The sequence below is a fragment of the Erythrolamprus reginae genome, chromosome 8 (assembly GCF_031021105.1).
Source record: "Erythrolamprus reginae isolate rEryReg1 chromosome 8, rEryReg1.hap1, whole genome shotgun sequence".
Classification (NCBI taxonomy): domain Eukaryota; kingdom Metazoa; phylum Chordata; class Lepidosauria; order Squamata; family Dipsadidae; genus Erythrolamprus; species Erythrolamprus reginae.
The window spans coordinates 19579898-19600665 of record NC_091957.1 but is presented as its reverse complement, the minus strand read 5'-3'; the positions used below and the strand labels follow the sequence as shown (position 1 = coordinate 19600665).

Here is a 20768-nt window from a genome sequence, read left to right as displayed (position 1 = left end):
TTCCTCAGGCTGGCTGGCTTCAAGGAAGATATTTTCAAACCATCCCACAAACCACTTTTGAAAGGGAAGTTGGCTGATAAGGGAAGAAGATATGAAATTTCCAGGCATTTCTGCATTAAATCGTCAACGCATTCAGAAAGGGCAGGATTATTGCTGTGAGCCGCCCCGAGTCTGCGGAGAGGGGCGGCATACAAATCTGATTAATAAATAAATAATAAATAATAATAAATAAATTGTCTTGCAACTGTTGGTCCTAAAGGCAAGTCCAGCTATCTGGCTGAAAAAGAGAAAAGTTAAAACCATCCCGATGGCTTCTTAAAAGGTTTAGAAGACAATGAACTGAAATAGATTTGACTCCAGGGCCCAAAAATGACTTATGAGGTGTGACTCCGGTTTACTTGGCTGAAACAAAGGAGCCCCCAGGGGGCTATTATTCCTTTCTGGAGGCTGCCAAATGCAATTCATCCCCCTTATTAATTTCTTTTATCTAGTGAGCTCACATCTGCTCCAACTTTCCCAAGACTCCCATCAAATCCTCAGTTGAGGCAACAGTTCCTCCCATTACAGCTGGATTAAAAAAAAATACAAACCACCAAGATAATATTCAAAATGTGCCCTTCTTAAAACAGATTGCTCAGTCTTTTAAAAAATCTGTTTTGTTTTTATTTGCCCTAAAGATGTGTTTGGTTGGCACCATTAACTAGCATGGCTTATTTCAACCTTTTTGGGGGGGATAATTGATGTGGTCCCCACTGAACCACACGCTAATCACAACTTGGGATGTTGACATATTTCAACCTACATTACAAGATGGAAAAAAACCTTTTCTTTGAATTGGCTAAGTTTCTCTTCGTGGGAGCTACATGTGGATGAATTAAAACAACTTGGAGGATGGGATATCTCTTGCAATTCACACAACGTGCGAAGCTACTACAGGTATTCCTTGACTTACAACAGTTCATTTAGTGACTGTTCAAAATTACAACAGTACTGAAAAAGTGACTTATGACTGTTTTTTATACTTACGACCATTCAAGAACAGCCACAAGTTTTTCCCCGAACGGCACCACTCTGCTAAACAAATAATTTCCTCAACACTGTCATACTATTCACTAAGGCTGCATTACTATTACTATTAATCTTCTCATCGTGCCTATTGCCCATCTCTTCCCACAAATGACTGTAGGACTGTAACTTTGTTGCTTGTACCCTTACAATTTATATTGACAGGTTTTTAATATGATTTGATTGTTGTATCCAGACTATCATTAAGTGTTGTACCTTATGATTGTTGACGAATGCATCTTTTATTTTATGTACACTGAGAGCATTTGCACCAAAGACAATTTTTTGTCTGTCCAATCACACTTGGCCAATTAAAAAAAAATATTCCATTCTGTTCTGTTCTTATTATCCATTCTATTCTATTCTCTATATTCTATGCTATGCTACTCTATTCAACCTGTATTCTATTCTGCTCTGCTCTGTTCTATTCTCTATTTTCTACTATTTTCTATGCTATTCAACTTCTATTTTATTCTGTTCTGTTCTGGGTTGTTCTATTCAACTCTATTCTATTCTCTATTCCTTATTCTATTCTCTATTCCTTATTGTATTATATTCTGCTCCACTCTACTCTATTCTTTTCTCTATTCCTTATTCTAGTCTACTCCACTCTATTCTATTCTCTATTCTCTATTCCTTATTCTATTCTACTCTACTCTATTCTCTATTCCTTATTCTATTCTACTCTACTCTATTCTCTATTCCTTATTCTATTCTCTATTCCTTACTCTATTCTATTCTATTCTCTATCTATTTATTTGGATTTGTATGCCGCCCCTCTCCAAGGACTATTCCTTATTCTCTATTCCTTATTCTATCCTCTATTCCTTATTCTGTTCTATTCTATTGCCATTTAGCTCTGGGTGTTGTGAGAACCTAGTCCTGAAAACTAGTTTACAGTTCAAGGATATCCTTGGAAAATTGGACCGAACCAACCCACACCTCTATTAAGAATGGCTCAGCACATCACTGAACCACAGCTGCCCAAAGGTTAACTTAAGAGATGTGGCAGAAATGGAGTTTCTCATCCCCCCCCCCCCAGAGATTGAGCCTTCTGAGAGTTATTCCTGCCTCCCCCCCCACCTCCAGCCCAATTGGGGAGGTGGTAAGAAATGGGGGGATGGGGAGTAGGAGAGAGGAAGGGGAAGAGAAGCACAGGCATTTGACCTTCAAGCCTGCCAGATTCCTAAGCCCAGCAGTTTGCCATCTTCTAGGAAAGGATAAACTCATCTTGGGCTTTCTCTGCTCACACTCAGCCCTGTAGTTGTCTTTTTGCTCTTTAAAAATATTCTCTATGTATTGCAGAAATGCTGTTCACCTTCCCCCTCTTTTCTTTGTGATTCACCTCTGATCTACGCCCCCCCCCCACATCTTTTGCACTTTGCCTGCCTTCACAGCTTTTTCACCACTGCCCCTTTTTCTTCTCTTCTTTCTCTTTACCTCCATCTCTCTCTCTCTCTCTCTCTCCATCTCCCTATCAAAATCTAGGCTGGGGGGGGACACATGTCAGCGTGCTTCTTCCTCCTCCTCCTCTTCCTCCCCCTCCAGCTGTTGGCGCTGCTTTGGTAACACTCAAAATCTGTAATTTCCGAAGAGGTTTATTTTCGGCCAGCAGCTTTTATGCAGTTCTGTGCTTGGCTTAATTCTTTCTTTCTTTCTTTTTTTCTTTAAAGTGGCAGTCCTCACCTCATTTTCCCCGACTGGACTGACCAGTGAGAAAAGGAGAGAGAGAGAGAAGACTAAAGGAGAGAGGGAGAGAGAGAGAAAGAAAGGAAGAGAGAAGGATAAAGGATAGAGAGAGAGAGAGAGAGAAAGGGAGAGAGAAGGATAAAGGAGAGGGAGAGAGAGAAGGATAAAGGAGAGAGAGAGAAAGAAAGGGAGAGAGAAGGAGAGAGAAAGGGATAAAGGAGAGAGGGAGGGAGAGAGAGAAGGATAAAGGAGAGAGAGAGAGAAAGAGAGAAAGGAAGGATAAAGCAGTGAGAGAGAGAGAGAAAGAAAGAGAGAGGGGGGAAGGGAGAGAAGGATAAAGGAGAGAGGGAGCGAGCGAGCGAGAGTAGAACAGTTGACCTCCAATTTTATCCGGAGCTGGCGAAAAGGAGACCACCCAGTCTCTTTCTTGCCTCCCCTACGCTGTTTGGCTGCGTTTTGTCAACACGCGCGCCCTCTGGTTGCCGCGGAGTCGCGTCGCTTGGGAAGGCAACGGAGCTCCCAACTTCTCTCCCCCCTCCAACAAACACACACGGTCCCCTTTCCCACTCCTCCTCTTTCTTTCCACGCAGCGGGACCGACCTTGGCGCCGCCTTGCCCTCGGGAGCCGCTTCCTTCGCACCCCATCCCCGCGCGTCCGCAAGCAAGGGACTTTGGAGAAAACTCCCCAAATCTTTTTTTCTCGTCCCCTTTCGGTCAATGTCCCTGCCTCTCGCTCGCCAGCGATGGAGCCGCTCACCTGGATTTTCTCCTCCTTGATGCTACTCTGCACCCAACAGCACACCTGGACCAGGTAAGAGCGAGCGAAGGAGCGAGCGGAGCGGAGCCTCTCCGGGTTTGGAGAGCTGCGCTTGGCCACTTTTTGCGCGCCCGGGCCACTGCGTGGGCGACCCGTTTTGGAGTCGGCCGGGGGTGCAAAAGGGAGAGTGGGGGGCCCGTTGCAACCCCGCCGTGAGTTCGGAGCCGGCCGCTCTCTCTTTCTCGTGGGACGGGGCGAGAGAAAAAGAAAGGCGTCCCTTTTGCGCGCCACCCTGCGCCTTCTGGGAGAAATTACATTTTGGGGACCGGGATGTGGGATAGAGAAACCTGTAGGGCCGATGGTGAGCGGCCGGTCCCTCCCTGCCTGGCCTCGAATCCAAATCCGCTTTGAGAAGAAGCTGGATCGGGCTGCGCGCCGCCTTCTTGCGCAAATCGGAATCCACCGGTGCGCGGGGGGGGGGGGACATTAACCCGAGTCAAGTTTATTCCAGTTGCGCGGATTTCCAGGGGGCGTGCATAAGTGCACCAGCGTGCCTTCCGTCCCCTCCTTAATGTTTCTTTATTTTTACTAGTTGCATGTATTTGAATATTATTACTTTCTAACACTCTTTTTTCAAATTTTTCACTTTTACTAGTACTGTATCATGTATTTTAATATTATCATATCTTCACACACTTGACAAAACAAATAGCCGAAGGAGCTTCTGGGAGCTCGTTTGGTTGAAAAGGAGACAGAAGCTTATTTATTTTATTTTATTTTGTTTGTTTGTTATGTCAAATAGGTATTGGTGGTATACAAAGATATAATAATCTTATATGCAGTACATGATAGAAACATAAAAGATTGAGGGCAGAAAAAGACCTCATGGTCCATCCAGTCTGCCCTTATATTATTTCCTGTATTTTATCTTAGGATGGATCTATGTTTATCCCAGGCATGTTTAAATTCAGTTCCTGTGGATTTCCCAACCACTGGAAGTTTGTTCCAAGCATCTACTACTCTTTCAGTCAAATAATATTTTCTCACGTTGCTTCTGATCTTTTCCCCAATACTAGTAAAAGAGAAACATTAGGACAGGGGACGGAAGGCACACTGGTGCACTTATGTACGCCCCTTACTGACCTCTTAGGAATCGGGAGAGGTCAACAGTGGAGAGTCTAAGGGTAAAGTTTTGGGGGTTAGGTGATGATACTACAGAGTCTGGTAGTGAGTTCCATGCATCAACTACTCGGTTACTAAAGTCGTATTTCCTGCAGTTGGGTTTAGAGCGGTTTGTTAAGTTTGTATCTGTTGTGTGCTTGTGTATTGTTGTGGTTGAAGCTGAAGTAGTCGTTGACAGGAAGGAAATTGTAGCAGATGATTTTATGGGCTATGCTTAGGTCGTGTTTAAGGCGACGTCGTCGTTCTAAGCTTTCTAAACCTAGCATTGTAAGTCTAGTTGGAGGGAGATCTTATTTGGAGATCTTATAACCTTTTCTCTTACAATCTTTTTGGACTGCTGCCTTCTGGCAGAAGATACAGGACAATTAAAACTCGGACCGCATGTTTTCTGAACAGTTTTTTTATCCCAGAGCTATAATTGCACTTAACAATGTACTAGGAGGGTCACTATCAGTGAACTGCTGGACAATACTACTTGGTCTGTTGTGTGGATGCTGGACGGTTCAGGTGGGAAATTGTGATGGGTTGAATATGTTCTTTCGGATTGTTATGTATGTTGAGATTGGTCTTTGGCGTCACACGAATTTCGTTGCATGGGTATACTGTGTACATACATACAATGACCATCAAATATTTATTTATTTATTTATTTCTGGGAGATGGGGTTCTCCACCCACCCAAAAAAATCAGCCACGCATCTGTCCTGACATCTTTGGTGTTGTGTATGTGTGTGTTTTGGTTTTACTTTTGGCACAAGACAGTACCCAAGGCTTACTAAGAGTACAGGATTCAAACCAGTCTAAGTGCTGGGTGGGTCCCCCAAATTTGCCTCTCCATAGGTTGCCTCTCAACTTGCACCAAGGGAAGTCAAACCAGAGGTCCTTCCTCCCCCACCCCTTTTAGAAAGAATTTTGTTGTACTCCCCACTTGCATCACTCTAGCCTTGTTGTTCATGTTATTTGCTGGGTGCGCAGGGTGTTTGACTCTTGTACTTTTATTATTATTTATTTATTATTTGGATTTCTATGTGTAGAGTCAGGGTGGCTTATAAAACGGGAATAATACAAAAAAAAGGACATGTGAGAAGCCCAAGGTTAAAACTAATCTAAAATTAATCTAAAAACCCAATTATTTTCTAAAATAATTATTCACATTCATTCTATTACACACACACAAACACGGAGAGACACAGAGACACACACACACACACACACACATATATATATATAGGCTGCATGTTCAAATCCCAGTGAGTGGGTATGGCTAGCTGATGAGGTCAGAACAAGGCCGAAATAGATCTATCCTAGTCTCCCTTAATTTTAAATTCAGCAAAAACATGTGGCACACATACACACACTCACACACACATAGGCTGCATGTTCAAATCCCAGTGAGAGGGTATGGCTAGCTGATGAGGCCAGAACAAGGCCGAAATAGATCAATCCTAGTCTCCCTTAATTTTAAATTTATTTCCCAGAAATAAATAAATAAATAAATACTTGATGGTCATTGTACAATGTGACAAATACAGTATATAGTATGCATATGTATATGTATATGTATATGTATGTACCACACGTTTTGCTGAATTTTTTTAAAAAGTCAGCAAAAACACACACACACACATATATATGTAACATGCACTGCTCAAAAAAATAAAGGGAATACATCAACAACACAATATAACTCCAAGTAAATCAAACTTCTGTGAAATCAAACTGTACACATAAGAAGCAACACTGATTCGACAATCAATTTCACATGTTGTTGTGCCCATTCCCACTTTGTACAGAACAAAGTATTCAATGAGAATATTTCATTCATTCAGATCTAGGATGGGTTCTTTGAGGGTTCCTTTATTTTTTCAGCAGTATATATATACATACACATATATATATTGCTTAATGAGCTTAATGCTTCCTTTTTTTCTCTTGGCCCAACCCAGGGCCATTTCCGAGAGGCAAAAGGAAGCTCCTCCCATAATTGGGTATACCAAGGTGATTCGACAGAAAAAAACATATAACCCTTCCCTGGTACAAAGCTGGCGGGATTGGATACTGTAACCTAGAGGTGAATCCTCTGCCTTAAAAGGCAAAGGCTGCAAGTTCAAATCCCAGTGAGGGTATGGCTAGCTGATGAGGCCAGAACAAGGCCGAAATAAATCTATCTTAGTCTCCCTTAATTTTCAAATTCAGCAAAAAACATGTTACACCCACACACCCACACACGTGTGTTTGTGTGTGTAACATGTTTTTGCTGAATATATACTGTATTAACATATATATATATAGCCGGAATAGAATACCAGTGCCCAACAGCCTCAAGCCTGCCTGAGTGAGTTTTTAAAGCCTTACAAAAGGCCAAGAGGATGGGGGCAGTACAAATCTCTGCAGGGTGTTGGTTCCAAAGGGCTGGGGCTGCCACAGAGAAGGCTCTACCACTAGGACCCGCCAGGAGGCATTGCCTAACTGACGGGACTTGGAGGAGGCCAACTCTGTGGGACCTGACCGGCCGCTGGAATTCATGAGGCAGCAGATGGTCCCATATGTAACCTGGTCCTAAGTCATGTAGAGCTTTATAGATCATGACCAACGTTTTAAATTGTGTTCGGAGACCAATCGGTAGACAATGCAGCTCGCAGAGTGGTTTTGACATACACACTGTACATACATACATACACACATACATACATACAGTGAAGGGCTGCAAAAAATTTTACTACCACACTGTGGGCATGGCTTATTTTGTGGGTGTGGCTTGACGATCATGTGACCGGGTGGGAGTGGCTTGACGGCCATGTGACCAGGTGGGAGTGGCTTGACAATCATGTGATCGGGGGGTCACTTAAAGGTCATGTGACCAGGTGGGAGTGGCTTATGGACCAAGCTAAGCTTTCAAATAGGTGCTTGGACTCTTTTTCAGTCACATTATTTGAAGAGCCACAAAAAGGAGAAATGATAGGCGGCATTATTTGTTGAGTAACATTTTAAGGTTTTGTACTGAGCCCACAAGGTTCAGTATGATAACAGATTAGGCAAGTAGCTCAATTTTCTTTAACTGCTACAAAAGTTCAGTTCTAGATAATGATTAAAATGATTAAAGCCTTTATGGGTAAAAAACATACTACTTTAATTATTTTATATTTTAAAAGTAATTAAGGATCATGCTAAGGTACTAGAGAAGGAAGGACAATAAAAAACCCTATTAAATATTCAATAAATAGTGCATAAACTTACTACCCCCGCTGTTTCCTCTCCTCCCCTGTGGGGGCAGCAGCCGATCACTGCATTCATACATACATACATAGTCTATGTGTGGCTCTGAACACACACAGAATTGTCCCCTTGTGGCCTGGAAAAATGGAAACTTCGGTTTATTGACCCTGGTATTTTTTTTTTAAAAAGGCTTTAAACTGAGATTTGAACCCGGCTCCACAATGGGGAGACCTTTGCCCCAAGTTAACTGCTCCACTTGGAAAGGTGATAAATTAAGGCCGCATCAGGAAAAGGGTCTGTCCAGTTGCCAATAGGGGGGTGGGGCTCCTTTTCCTATGGCTCCCAACAGCTGTGGATATCCAAGGCGTTAGTGGGGGGGAGGTTGTCTCTGGATTCAAACCCTCAGTGCTGTGAGAATATGATTGTTTGGGGTTTGGTCTAGCTCCCCCTCTTTTAAAGCCATTTAAATTGGCGGTCATCACCGCCTCCACTGACAGCAAAAATGCCATGGATTTTCACTCTGCCTGATCTAAATAATGTAGATTATTCTCACAAAGGCCAAAGGGGAAGAGAGTTTTTTTTGCAGAAGGACCAAAAATATAACCATCTTCTATTTGCTAGGCTACTGCAATTCTACAGAATAATTAAAATATGTATCTGGTAATATATACCCAACAGGAATATCTCTCTGGTTTCAATTCTATATGTTGCTTCAATGTTTTTTTTCTATCCATGATTGAATTGAGCTCTAATATACTTCAGCTTCGGCACATATGATAAAAAGAACCAGGTATTTGCTGACATTCCCCACATTTTGTAGATTTTTAAAGCATCTTTGCTATCCTTTCCGGTGATGTGTGCCATCTATAAAACATTTTATACTAATTTTCTTTATATGCTGTGTATTTGACAGAATCCAGAGTATAATCATAGATTGGTGGCCATATTTATAAACACAGTCGAGATATAGAAAAGATATGGAAGAATATGGAATGCAAAGGATACCACAACAACTAGATATGATACTGATGGGGAATGAAGAAAAATTTATAACAAAAACATATCGACACTTATTGGAAGTAGAAACGGAAGAGGAAATTGTGGAGGGTTTGATGTTTGCTTGGTCACAAAATATAGGCCGGAATATAAACTTAGAGGAATGGGAAAGAATATGGAACAAGAACTGTAAATTAATATTATCAACTCAAAGAGAACCAATATAAAATGTTCTATAGGGGGCATTTAACGCCGGCAAGATTGGCAAAAATGTATACTAATATAAATCCAGACTGCTGGAAATGCAAAAGTAAAGAAGGAACTTTTTATCACATGTGGTGGCAATGTCCTAAGTCGAAGATAAGGAGATGGCTACAACAAATTATAGGATAACAAACAGAATTTAAACCTAAACTACAGTATTTCTATTAGGAATCATTAACAAGAAGATAGAGAAACAACTCCAGTACAAATAATAACAGCAGCTTTTGAGCATCTTGCTGATCAATTTAATTTTTTCTCAACTTCCCCTAGTCTTCCCCATCAGGTGCAATTCCAACTAAAACCCATTAAGAGTCATTTTTAAATATCTAGCCAAATTTGAATCTTTGTAACAGAAAAGTGCTGAAAGCGGCAATAACTAAATTTATTTATTTATTTATTCAATTTTTATGCCGCCCTTCTCCTTAAACTCAGGGTGGCTTACAACATATTAGCAATAGCACTTTTTAACGGAGCCAGCATATTGCCACCACAATCCGCGTCCTAAACAAAGTGTGTGTTTGTTTGTTTTTTGTTTTCTAATGCCTTTCCTTTTGTCTCTTTTTGTTCTTTCAATGGAGAGACCTGAATGACATTGGAGATTATATTGGGTCAAATATAGAAATATCTTGGTTGCCCAATTTGGATGACTTGATGAAAGGATACGCCCGAAACTTTAGGCCAGGAATTGGAGGTAAGGCTTTTTAACATAGAACCATGATGGTGTTGTCCACAATCGTTAGGAAGGAGTTGTAAAAATTGTACTGTGATGCCAGTTGACTACATAAAACTTGTACTGTACATTAAAACACATTAAGATAAAGCCCACTAAGATGAGCTAGTCTTCAGAGATGGGCATCATACAAATCTAATAAATAACAGCAACAACAACAATAATCTGGTCTCATGGTGTTCAGGGCATAATTTTCTCTATTCGTTCATGTGTTACTCTAATTTAGGTAGGAGACAGAAATAAGTTGGTCTAGGACAGGGCTAGGCAAAGTTGACTCTTCTATGACTTGTGGACTTCAACTCCCAGAATTCCTGAGCTGGCATGATTGGCTCAAGAATTCTGGGAGTTGAAGTCCACAAGTCATAGAAGAGCCAACTTTGCCAACCCCTTGCCTAGAATGAACATAAATTCCGGAGCCTCTGTTTTAATCTCTCTCTTCATCTTTCCTACACCAGGGCCTCCTGTTAATGTGGCTTTGGCTATCGAGGTGACTAGCATCGACCATATCTCTGAAGCCAACATGGTAAGTGAGCACCAAAGCTAAGCCAGACACGGTGACACCACTCCTCCTCCACTCATAACAGAATCCCCTACGCAACTAGATTTACAATCCTAGGTTTAGAAAGCTTAGAACTACATCGCCTTAAACACGACCTAAGCATAGCCCGTAAAATCATCTGATACAACATCTTTCCTGTCAACGACTACTTCAGCTTCAGCTTCAACCACAACACACAAGCACACAACAGATACAAACTTAATGTAAATCACTCCAATCTCGACTGCGGGAAATACGATTTTAGTAACCAAGTAGTTAATGCCTGGAACTCACTATTAGACCTAACCCCCAAAACTTTATCCTTAGACTCTCCACTATTGACCTCTCCCGATTCCTAAAAGGTCAGTAAGGGCGTGTATAAATGCACCAGAGTGCCTTCCGTCCCTTGTCCTAATGTTTCTCTCTCACTAGTATCATGAACTATATAAACACTGTTATATCTTTGTATACGTACTGTACTTGACAAAACAAATAAAATAAATAAATAAATAACTTTTGTTCTACTGATGGTAGACTACCATTTTTAGACTACCTAGAAATGCCAGTAAGAGTAATCAACCTTTTATTTTTTTATTATTATTATTATTATTTATTAGATTTGTATGCTGCCCTTCTCCGAAGACAGTGCACCACTGGAAACCCTCATTTGAGTGGAGGGGTCTGAATGAATGATGTTGGGTGGTGGGAGCACACATCACTGCGCATTGTGTTTTATGCAGTGTGTATCTGTCATTATTTAAAATTAATAAAATTTATTTTTAAAAAAGGGATTTAAAAAAAAAAACCTGCTCTGTTAATTCTTGTCTTTAGGAATATACAATGACAGTCTTCCTGCATCAAAGTTGGCGGGACCACCGGCTGTCATACAATCGGACCAATGAAACGCTGGGCTTAGATAGCCGTTTTGTGGACAAACTCTGGCTGCCGGATACATTTATAGTCAACGCTAAGTCGGCTTGGTTTCATGACGTAACAGTGGAGAATAAGCTGATCAGGCTGCAGCCTGATGGAGTCATTCTTTATAGCATCAGGTAAAAATGACGATTTTGTGCCCAGCTGTATTTATCAAGTAGTAAAATGGCAGGAAGTTCCTCTAAGACAGCATTTCTCTGGAATATCCAAAGGTTGGGGCTTCCGCTTCCATACCGTATTTTTTGGATTATAAGGCACACCTTTTTTCTCCTTAAAAGAGGCTGATAATTTGAGTGTGTCTCATACTCTGAATGTAGCTTTTCTTCAGCCCTAACTAGCTGCTAACGATCTTCCCAGCTCTTACCTTGCAGGTTCTTTCATTGTTTCTCTCTGCAAAGAATGTTTTCCAAGCCCTAAGTCTTTGCAGGGTTTTTCCCCCCATAACTCTAACTTGCTCTGAATAAATTTCTTTCCAGCCCTAACCAGGTGCTAACTGTGTTCCCAGCTCTTACCAGCTTGCAAGCTCTTTCATTGTTACTCTCTGCAAAGAATTTTTTCCAAACTCTGTCTTTGTAGGGGGTTTTTTTCATTGCTTTACTTGCTCTGAATGTTTTTTTCCAGTCCTAACCAGGTGCTAATAATATTCCCAGCTCTTACTGGCTTGCAAGTTCATTCATTGTTACTCTCTGCGAAGATTTTTTTCAAAGCTCTGTCTTTGCAGGTTTTTTTTTTAATTGCTTTACTTGCTCAGAATGTTTCTTTCCAGCCCTAACAAGGTGCTAATAATATTCCCAGCTCTTACTGGCTTGCAAGCTTTTTCATTGTTACTTTCTCTGAATAAAGTTTTTTTATAATAAAGTCCTAACCAGGGGATAAAACAATGTACTGAAGCTGACCAGACTAAGGACGCTAGCCAGATGAATACCTGGTAGTCAGATTCTTTTCCCTATTTCCCCCCCAAAAAACTAAGGTGCGTCTTATACTCTGGTGCGTCTTATACACCGAAAAATACAGTAATTCTTATCAGTGGCCATGTGGAATTCTGGGATTTGAAGTCCACGTCACTAGAAAGGACCAAGGTTGGGAAATACTGGCCTAAGTGTGCAGGAAAAGCATAAAGATGCTTGAATGTAAGAGTTGTGTGTGTTTTATTCTCGGTTTAGGATTACCTCTACAGTGGCCTGTGACATGGATCTCACCAAGTATCCAATGGATGAACAGGAATGCATGCTGGACCTGGAGAGCTGTGAGTTTAACGCACAAATCACACAAACTGGAGGGGGGGAAAGACTTCGCGTGCTTTTGATGTGCTTTTGAATCAAGTTTCTTTGGAAAACCGGGAAAGAGGGAAACGAAACAGGGCAGATGCTGAAATCTACCGTAGTTGATTTGGGTTTGGACCAATGATAAGTTTACTTTATTGTCATTGCACCTTGTACAATGAAATTAAATGCCACCTTCGATGCACATTATACATAATGTGTCTTCGGAGAGGGGCGGCATACAAATCTAAGTAATAAATAAATAAAATAAATAAAAATAAATAAAACAAACACATCTCTTATATTCTATACAACTGAATTGAAAAACCCTGATATTGCAATTAATAATGCAACATACAGTAGAATTCAATAGTTACTGTATTTTCAGCTTATTTGTCCTTGTTTTTATTGTCCTGTACCATCTGCCAGATGGTAATAGTTCAAAAAAAAGGGGGGGAGGGTTGCCCAAAATGATTTGGATCTTTAAGAATGTTTTGAAGTTTCTTAAGGCAGTGGCAGTGATGGGCTTCTACGGGTACGCAGAACCGGTAGAAAAACTTTGAACTTTTTTCTTTTTCCCCCCTTCTGGGCTCTGGGTATGTTTTTCCTATCACAGTAAATGAGGTTGAATGTGTATAATTTTAGAAGAGCTCTGTGTGTGTGTATACACATATGCTTTATATAATAGGTAATGTATATTTTGTGTGCCTGTGTGTAATATGTATATGGCATATAAACACAGAATTAAATAGTATATTTTGGATGTTCAGTAATAGTAAATAGAGAGGGAAATTGTATCTCTTTGAGGTGGAGAGGCCAGGCACCCTAACCCTAAGCCAAACCCTTGACATGAGTGAGGTCATGTTGGCCACCTTTAAGCCAGTCACATGATCATCAAGCCACTCCCACCTGGTCACAGGGCTGGCAAACCACACCCACAAAATAAGCCATGCCCACAGTGTGGTACAATGGAATGGAGTGGAGAATGGAATGGAATGGAACAGAATGGAACGAAAGTAGACAGTAGAATGGAGTGGAATAGAATAGAACAGAATTAGAGTAAATAGTAAAATGGAATGGAATGGTGCATGGAATGGAATGGAATGGAACAGAACAGAATAGAATTAAAGTAGACAGTAGAATGGAATGGAATCTAATAGAAGCATTACATGAAAGAATCAGACATGTTTGGGAAGTGTAAGAAACATTGAAATGGTTCAGAAGAAGCTGAGCTATGATGAAATAAAAATGGATTGAAGCTTAAGAACAAATAATTTTTGGACAGTGGTCAAAAAATGAAACAAACCACGGACATGTTTATGCTGTTACGCAAAGTTGGGTTTAGCTCAACGGAAACTTTATCTTCACGTGCAAAGATTTATTTAAAACAAAGCAGCTTTAGCCTATTACAGTATATGAAATCATGTTTCCACCTTCCTCTTCGTGCACCTGTATTTATTCAGGATTGTTTGTTTAAATAGATGGTTACTCCTCCGAGGACATTACCTACCATTGGTCTGAGAACCAAGAGCAAATTCATGGCTTGGATAAGCTACAGCTGGCTCAGTTCACCATTATCAATTATCATTTCACAACTGAACTTATGAACTTCAAAGCGGGTAAGTAAAGTCATTGTAGATTCTAAACGGCTGGAGGGTTGCTGACCATCAAATTTTCTAAGGAAGCAGGAAACTTTTTCATCTCAAAAGCAAGAACGGATGCTAGAACTTGGCCCATGTCTGAAAATGGTATTGCTTGCTGTTTTTTAAAATTGAGCTTTTCTGGTCCCTGGGGGAAAAAACTTTTGATGCCGCGGTCAGAAAAAAAGTTGCTCAGAAGCGGAAAGCTTTCTCCGGGTCCCATCAACTAAACAATGTCGGTTGGCGGGCCCCAGGGGAAGAGCCTACTCTGTGGCGGCCCGACTCTCTGGAACCAGCTCCCCCCAGAGATTAGAACTGCCCCTACCCTCCTTGCCTTTCGTAAACTCCTCAAAACCCACCTTTGTCGTCAGGCATGGGGGAATTGAGATATCTCCCCCGGGCGTATATAATTTATGTATGGTATGTTTGTAGGTATGTCTGCTTAAAAATGGGGTTTTCTTAACTACTTTAAATTTTAAATTGTAAATTATTAGATTTGTTATGAATTGTTTTATTATGTTGTGAGCCGCCCCGAGTCTACGGAAAGGGGCGGCATACAAATCTAATAAATAAATAAATAAAAAACAGATGCTAGGAATGGGGGGGGGGAAATCCAGGGGTGGGGAAAGGGAACTATGGAAGCCATTCTGAGATCAGGATAAAAGGACAACCATAAAAGATATATATATATATTAAAAAAACCCCTCCATTTTGCAGCTGGCCAGTTCCCCCGCCTGAGTCTCCATTTCCACCTGCGGCGGAACCGAGGGGTCTACATCATCCAGTCCTACGTGCCTTCCATCCTCTTGGTGGCCATGTCCTGGGTCTCTTTCTGGATCAGCCAGTCAGCTGTACCTGCCCGAGTCTCGCTCGGTAAAAGAGGACTCCGCTGGATTTCTACAAAACCCTTCGGAGCTGGGGTGGCGCATTGAAGAGAGTGCTGGATAAGGATTGTGGAGGCTTTTGTGTTTGTTGTGAGGTGTTCCGACCTAGATTTCCCCATGTTCTGTCTTGTACGTCAGCTGGCCAGTAATTAGCCCCAAATTAAAATTCGAACACAAAGGTGTCAAAAAGAACAAAAACAGATGTGCAGTCCCCAACTGGGGCTTTGCCAGGGTCTGAGGAGGAGGACAAGGAGATAAGGGACCTGATCATGAATGTACAGGTGAGAAGGATGTAGGGGAGGCAGGAGCAGTTACGGAGGTTCAGGAGGAGGAAGTGGGCACAGCTGTGCATAGTCTTGCACTCCCAGAGAGTATATAAGGGGGAGGAGTTGGAAGGTGCTCTTTGCAAAAAAAAGCCAACATTCGTGCCTCTGAGCATGTGAAGAGTGTTTTTGCCTGCCAAACCTTGATAGAGTACTGGACATTTATAGAGTTAATATTATTGTAAGTAGACTTTGGCTCGAGATTTGGGGATTTATCTTATCAACTTGGCCTCACGCCTGGATTTTGGCAGTTGAAAGACAGTGTTTGGTTCACGTTTGTGCACTTCAACAAATGTCCTTGTAAATAGACTCTTGTTAAGTGTTGTGTTTGAGTTTTAATTTGGGGATAATTACTGGACGGCTGTGGTGCAAGACAGAACAGTTAGTCCATCTACATCAGTATGCAAGCCAATTGGTTCTACCCATTTGGGGAGGAGGGAAAATCTTTACTTTTCATTTATTGAAAATTGCAGGAGCCTTCAGAGTCGGTTTTCACCAGAACTGTACAAATATGATACAGTGGTACCTCTAACTACAAATGCCTCTACTTACGAACTTTTCTAGATAAGAACCGGGTGCTCAAGATTTTTTTGCCTCTTCTCAAGGACCATTTTCTACTTACAAACCCAAGCCTCCGAAACTGTAACGGGAAAAGGCAGGGAGAAGCCTCTGTGGGGCCTCTCTAGGAATCTCCTGGGAGGAAACAGTGCTGGAAAAGGCGGGGATAAGCCTCTGTGGGGCCTCTCTAGGAATCTCCTGGGAGGAAACAGGGCCGGAAAAGGCATGGAGAAGGCTTCGTGCAGCCTCTCTAGGAATCTCCTGGGAGGAAACAGAGCCTCCACCCTCCATATGGTTTCCCCAATTGCACACATTGTTTGCTTTTACATTGATTCCTATGGGAAAAATTGCTTCTTCTTACAAACTTTTCAACTTAAGAACATGGTCACGGAACCAATTATGTTCATAAGTAGAATTACCACTGTACTTGGAATCCTGACACTGGACTTGGAATCCTGACACTGGTGTAAATAAAGTTCTCACTACTCTAAGAGGGAAGTCCTGTGTGTTATACACTGCTCAAGAAAGATAAAGAGAACATTTAAACAACGCAATATAACTCCAAGTGAATCAAACTTCTATGAAGTCAAACTGTCCACTTAGGAAGCAACACCGACTGACAATCAATTTCACAGGCTGTTGTGCACATTCAACTTTGTACAGAATAAAGTATTAAATGAGAATATTTCATTCATTCAGATCTAGGATGTGTTATTTGAGTGTTCCCTTTATTTTTTTGAGCAGTATATTTTTTTTTGGGGGGGGGAATAAGCTCTATCTAGGTGCTAATTTTTTTCTTTTTCTTTTTTACAGGCATAACCACAGTTCTTACCATGACCACACTGATGGTAAGCGCTCGTTCTTCCCTTCCTAGGGCTTCAGCCATAAAAGCGTTGGACGTCTACTTCTGGATCTGTTATGTCTTTGTCTTCGCTGCCCTGGTGGAATACGCCTTTGCCCATTTCAATGCCGACTATATGAAAAAGCAAAAAGACAAGCTGAAGACTAACAGGCAGGCAGAAGAGGTCAGTATAAGCTTAACAATGACAACAACAGAGTTGGAAGGGACTTTGGAGATCTTCTAGTCCAACCCCCTGCTTAGGCAGGAAACCCTACACTACAAGAGACAGATGGTTATCCAACATCTTCTGTATTGAAGCATTCACTATTTCTGGAGGCAAGCTGTTCCACGGATTAATTGTTCTAACTGTCAGGAAATTTCTCCTTATTTCTAAGTCGCTTCTCTTCTTGATTAGTTTTCACCCATTGCTTCTTGTCCTACCCTCAGGTGCTTTGGATAATAGCTTGACTCCCTCTGAGATATTGGAAGGCTGCTATCATGTCTTCTCTGGTCCTTCTTTTCATTAAACTAGCCATGCCCAGTTCCTGCAATTGTTCTTTGTATGTTTTAGCCTCTAGTCCTTCGCTTCTCAGCTTCTGGTAAAAGAACAGAAACTGTTTGCAATGAAGCTGTGTGTGTGTGTGTGTATACATACACATACAGTTTATATAGTAGATAATGTATATTTTTGTGGGCCTGTTTGTAATTTGTATGTACACATATGGCGCATATACATAGAATGAAATCGTATATTTTGGATACTTAATAATAGTAAATAGATAGGGAAATTGTAACTCTTTGAAGCGAGGCCAGGCACCCTAACCCTAACCCAGGGATAGGCAAAGTTGCCTCTTCTATGACATGTGGACTTCAACTCCCAGAAATCCTAAGTTAGCATGACTGGCTCAGGAATTCTGGGAGTTGAAGTCCACAAGTCATACAAGAGCCAACTTTGCCTACCCCTGCTCTAACCCAAACCTTTGACATGAGTGACGTCAAGTTGGCCACCTTTAAACCAGTCACATGGCCTTTAAGCCACCCCTGGTCACATGATCATCAAGCCACTCCCACTTCATCACATGGCTGGCAAGCCACACCCACAAAATAACCCACACCCACAGCGTGGTAGTAAAAAAAAACCTGCAGCCCTTCACTGACCAGAATGTCAGGATTAGCCAGGTTGGGGGGAAAACTGGACCTCAGGTTAACCATCTTCCCAATTTTACCTCCCCTTTCAGGTCAGTGTGAAAAACGCCATCGTTATGTACTCCCTATCGATTGCCGGGATCAACCAGGAGTTGGCTGTCTCTAGCAGGCATCGCCGAAGGCCCCGAAACATGTCTGGCTTGTACAGCTCGGCAGAGGTAGAAACGGGCGACACCAGGAAAGGCGGGCCAACGAAGCCCCGGAACGGTCTAAAGTCCCTCTTCAAACCCATCGATGCCGACACCATCGATATCTACGCCAGGGTAGTGTTCCCAGTGGCCTTTGCAGCTGTCAACATCATTTATTGGGTGGCCTACACCATGTGAAGATCCCAAAGATCAGCCAGCCGTTCCTTCACCCTTTCCCCGAAGGAGCTTGAAGACCACCAATAGGGAACCATCCCACAACTGGAGCCAAACTCAGGAAGCTCTTTTTTGGCACAGCTCTTCCAGAGCCAAACTGTTCTTTTGCAGGCACTAAGATTTTATTTTGTTGGCTCTTCCCTCCACCAAGGGGAGGAAGAAATTGCGTTGACAATGGAGGCAAGGGAAGAACAGCTCACTTTATAATTTGGTTTTGTTTTGCTTTCTTGGCAAACTCAAATGACGGTATTTTCCTCTGGAGCGGCTCTACCAAAATTTGAACCAGCATCTAAGCAATGTCTTTTGCTTCTCCAATAACTGTGGCAATTTCTGAATTAAGACTTTGGAGCATCCAATACGTCAGGAATATACCGTATTTTTTGGAATATAAGAGGCACCAGAATATAAAACGCGCCTTAGTTGTGGGGGAGGAAAAAAGGGAAAAGAATCTGCTTACTATATATTCATCTGGCTAGTGTCCTTAGTCTGATCAGCTTCAGCACATTATTTTATTCCCTGGTTAGGGCTTAAAAAATCTTTATTCAGAGAGGGTAACAATGAAAGGGCTTGCAAGCCAGTAAGAGTTGGGAACATCATTAGCACCTGGAAAGAAACAGTCTAAGCAAGTAGAGCAATGGAAAAAACCCTGCAAAGACTTAGGGCTTGGAAAACATTCTTCTTTGCAGAAAGTAACAATGAAACAGCTTGCAAGCCAATAAGAGCTGGGAACATCGTTAGCACCTTTTTAGGGCTGGAAAGAAACTTACTCAGAGCAAGTTAGAGTAGTGAAACAAACCCTGCAAAAACCTAGGGCTTGGAAAATATTCTTCACAGAGAGAAACAATGAAAGAGCCTGCAAGGTAAGAGCTGGGAAGATTGTTAGCAGCTAGTTAGGGCTGGGCGAAAAAAAGCTAAATTCAGAGTATAAGACGTACCCTAATTATCAGCCTCTTTTAGGGAGGAAAAAGGTGTGTCTTATACACCGAAAAATACGGTAAGACTTTGGAGCATCCGATACGTCAGGAATATACCTGAAATAATTCATTATGAAAGTAGGGCATAATTTCTTCAGAGGTTTATTGTCTGGGCAAACAATTCATGGCGCATGGGATGAAATGAACAAATTTTCAAGAGGAACCGATGCGTTTGGAGTGGCTGCTCTTGATTTTTAAAGCTTTTGACAATTTGGTTCAACGACTCAAAGGATGGGTTGGTTGAGACTTTGCAGAATTTCTCTTCATTTTTTTTATCTGCAGCATTGTCCTCCTTGGCTGCAAAGTTGCCATAACAGTCATGACATGATCATTTATATATTGGGTGATTTTGAAATGATTTCCTCGCCTTTTATTTATTTATTCTACGCTCCTTTTCGATTTGGACAGCAAAGATAATGTTCCGATTTGGGGCTTTGTAATTTTTAATGCACCTTCTTGTTTTGGCACACAGGATTTGGAACAAACCTAGCTGAACATATGAAATGGGGCCTGCGGCAATTCTTTTTTGCTGAAATGTAGTTCGTTGCGAGAATCAAAACTCTAACAATTCTTTTAAAAATGCAAAACCTTGTGTCGCTCATTTTTAAATAAGCCATAGCTAAAGTCATTTGAATCTTATTAATAACCCAAGTAATCTTTTTTTTTCTCCTGGAGACATGTAAGGGTTGTCTGAGTTTTCCAGCCTAAATGCCTTACCTAATAGGCAGAAATACCAACCTTGTTTCAAAAGCATTTTTTTTGCAATTGGGAGTCCTGTAAGCGTATTATTATTATCATTGTTAATTTGCAACAATTTGCACACATTTCCCTCTAATAGCAAAGAGATGCAATTGACACAGAAATTTACACTTGACAGGTTATGTAATACCACATACACATACACAAACATGTATGTATGTAGATAGATAGACGATAGACAGATAGAAGATAGATAGATAGATAGAGATGGATAAAGATAGATAGATAGATAGGAGGGGGTTGGACAAGAAGACCCCCAAGATCCCTTCCAACTCTGTTGTTGTTGTTGTTGTTATCATTATCAATAATAATAATAATAATAATAATAATAATAATAATAATAATATAATACAGTGGTACCTCTACTTACAAACTTAATTCGTTCCATGACCAGGTTCTTAAGTAGAAAAGTTTATAAGAAAAAGCCATTTTTTCTCCATAGGAATCAATGTAAAAGCATTGGGGAAACCACAGGGACGGTGGAGGCCCTGTTTCCCTCCCAGGAGATTCCTAGAGAGGCCCCATGGAGGCTTCTCCCTGCCTTTTCCGGCCCTGTATCCTCCCAGGAGATTCCTAGAGAGGCCCCACAG

General features: G+C 41.4%; 1 protein-coding gene across 2 annotated transcripts; it reads left to right on the top strand.

Moving 5' to 3' along the window:
• Positions 1-3339: 3339 nt before the first annotated feature.
• On the top strand, positions 3340-20006 carry GABRD (gamma-aminobutyric acid type A receptor subunit delta). Of its 2 annotated transcripts, XM_070759127.1 has the most exons (9): positions 3340-3565; positions 9747-9859; positions 10354-10421; positions 11268-11488; positions 12533-12615; positions 14113-14250; positions 14989-15144; positions 16850-17061; positions 18116-20006. In XM_070759127.1, exons 1-9 carry the CDS (start codon positions 3498-3500, stop codon positions 18407-18409), a joined length of 1353 nt encoding a protein of 450 aa, XP_070615228.1. In that variant the 5' UTR covers positions 3340-3497; the 3' UTR covers positions 18410-20006. The 2 variants fall into 2 exon arrangements, with proteins under 2 accessions (XP_070615228.1, XP_070615227.1); XM_070759126.1 differs by lacking the exon at positions 14989-15144 and having other exon boundaries at positions 3445-3565.
• Positions 20007-20768: the final 762 nt, after the last annotated feature.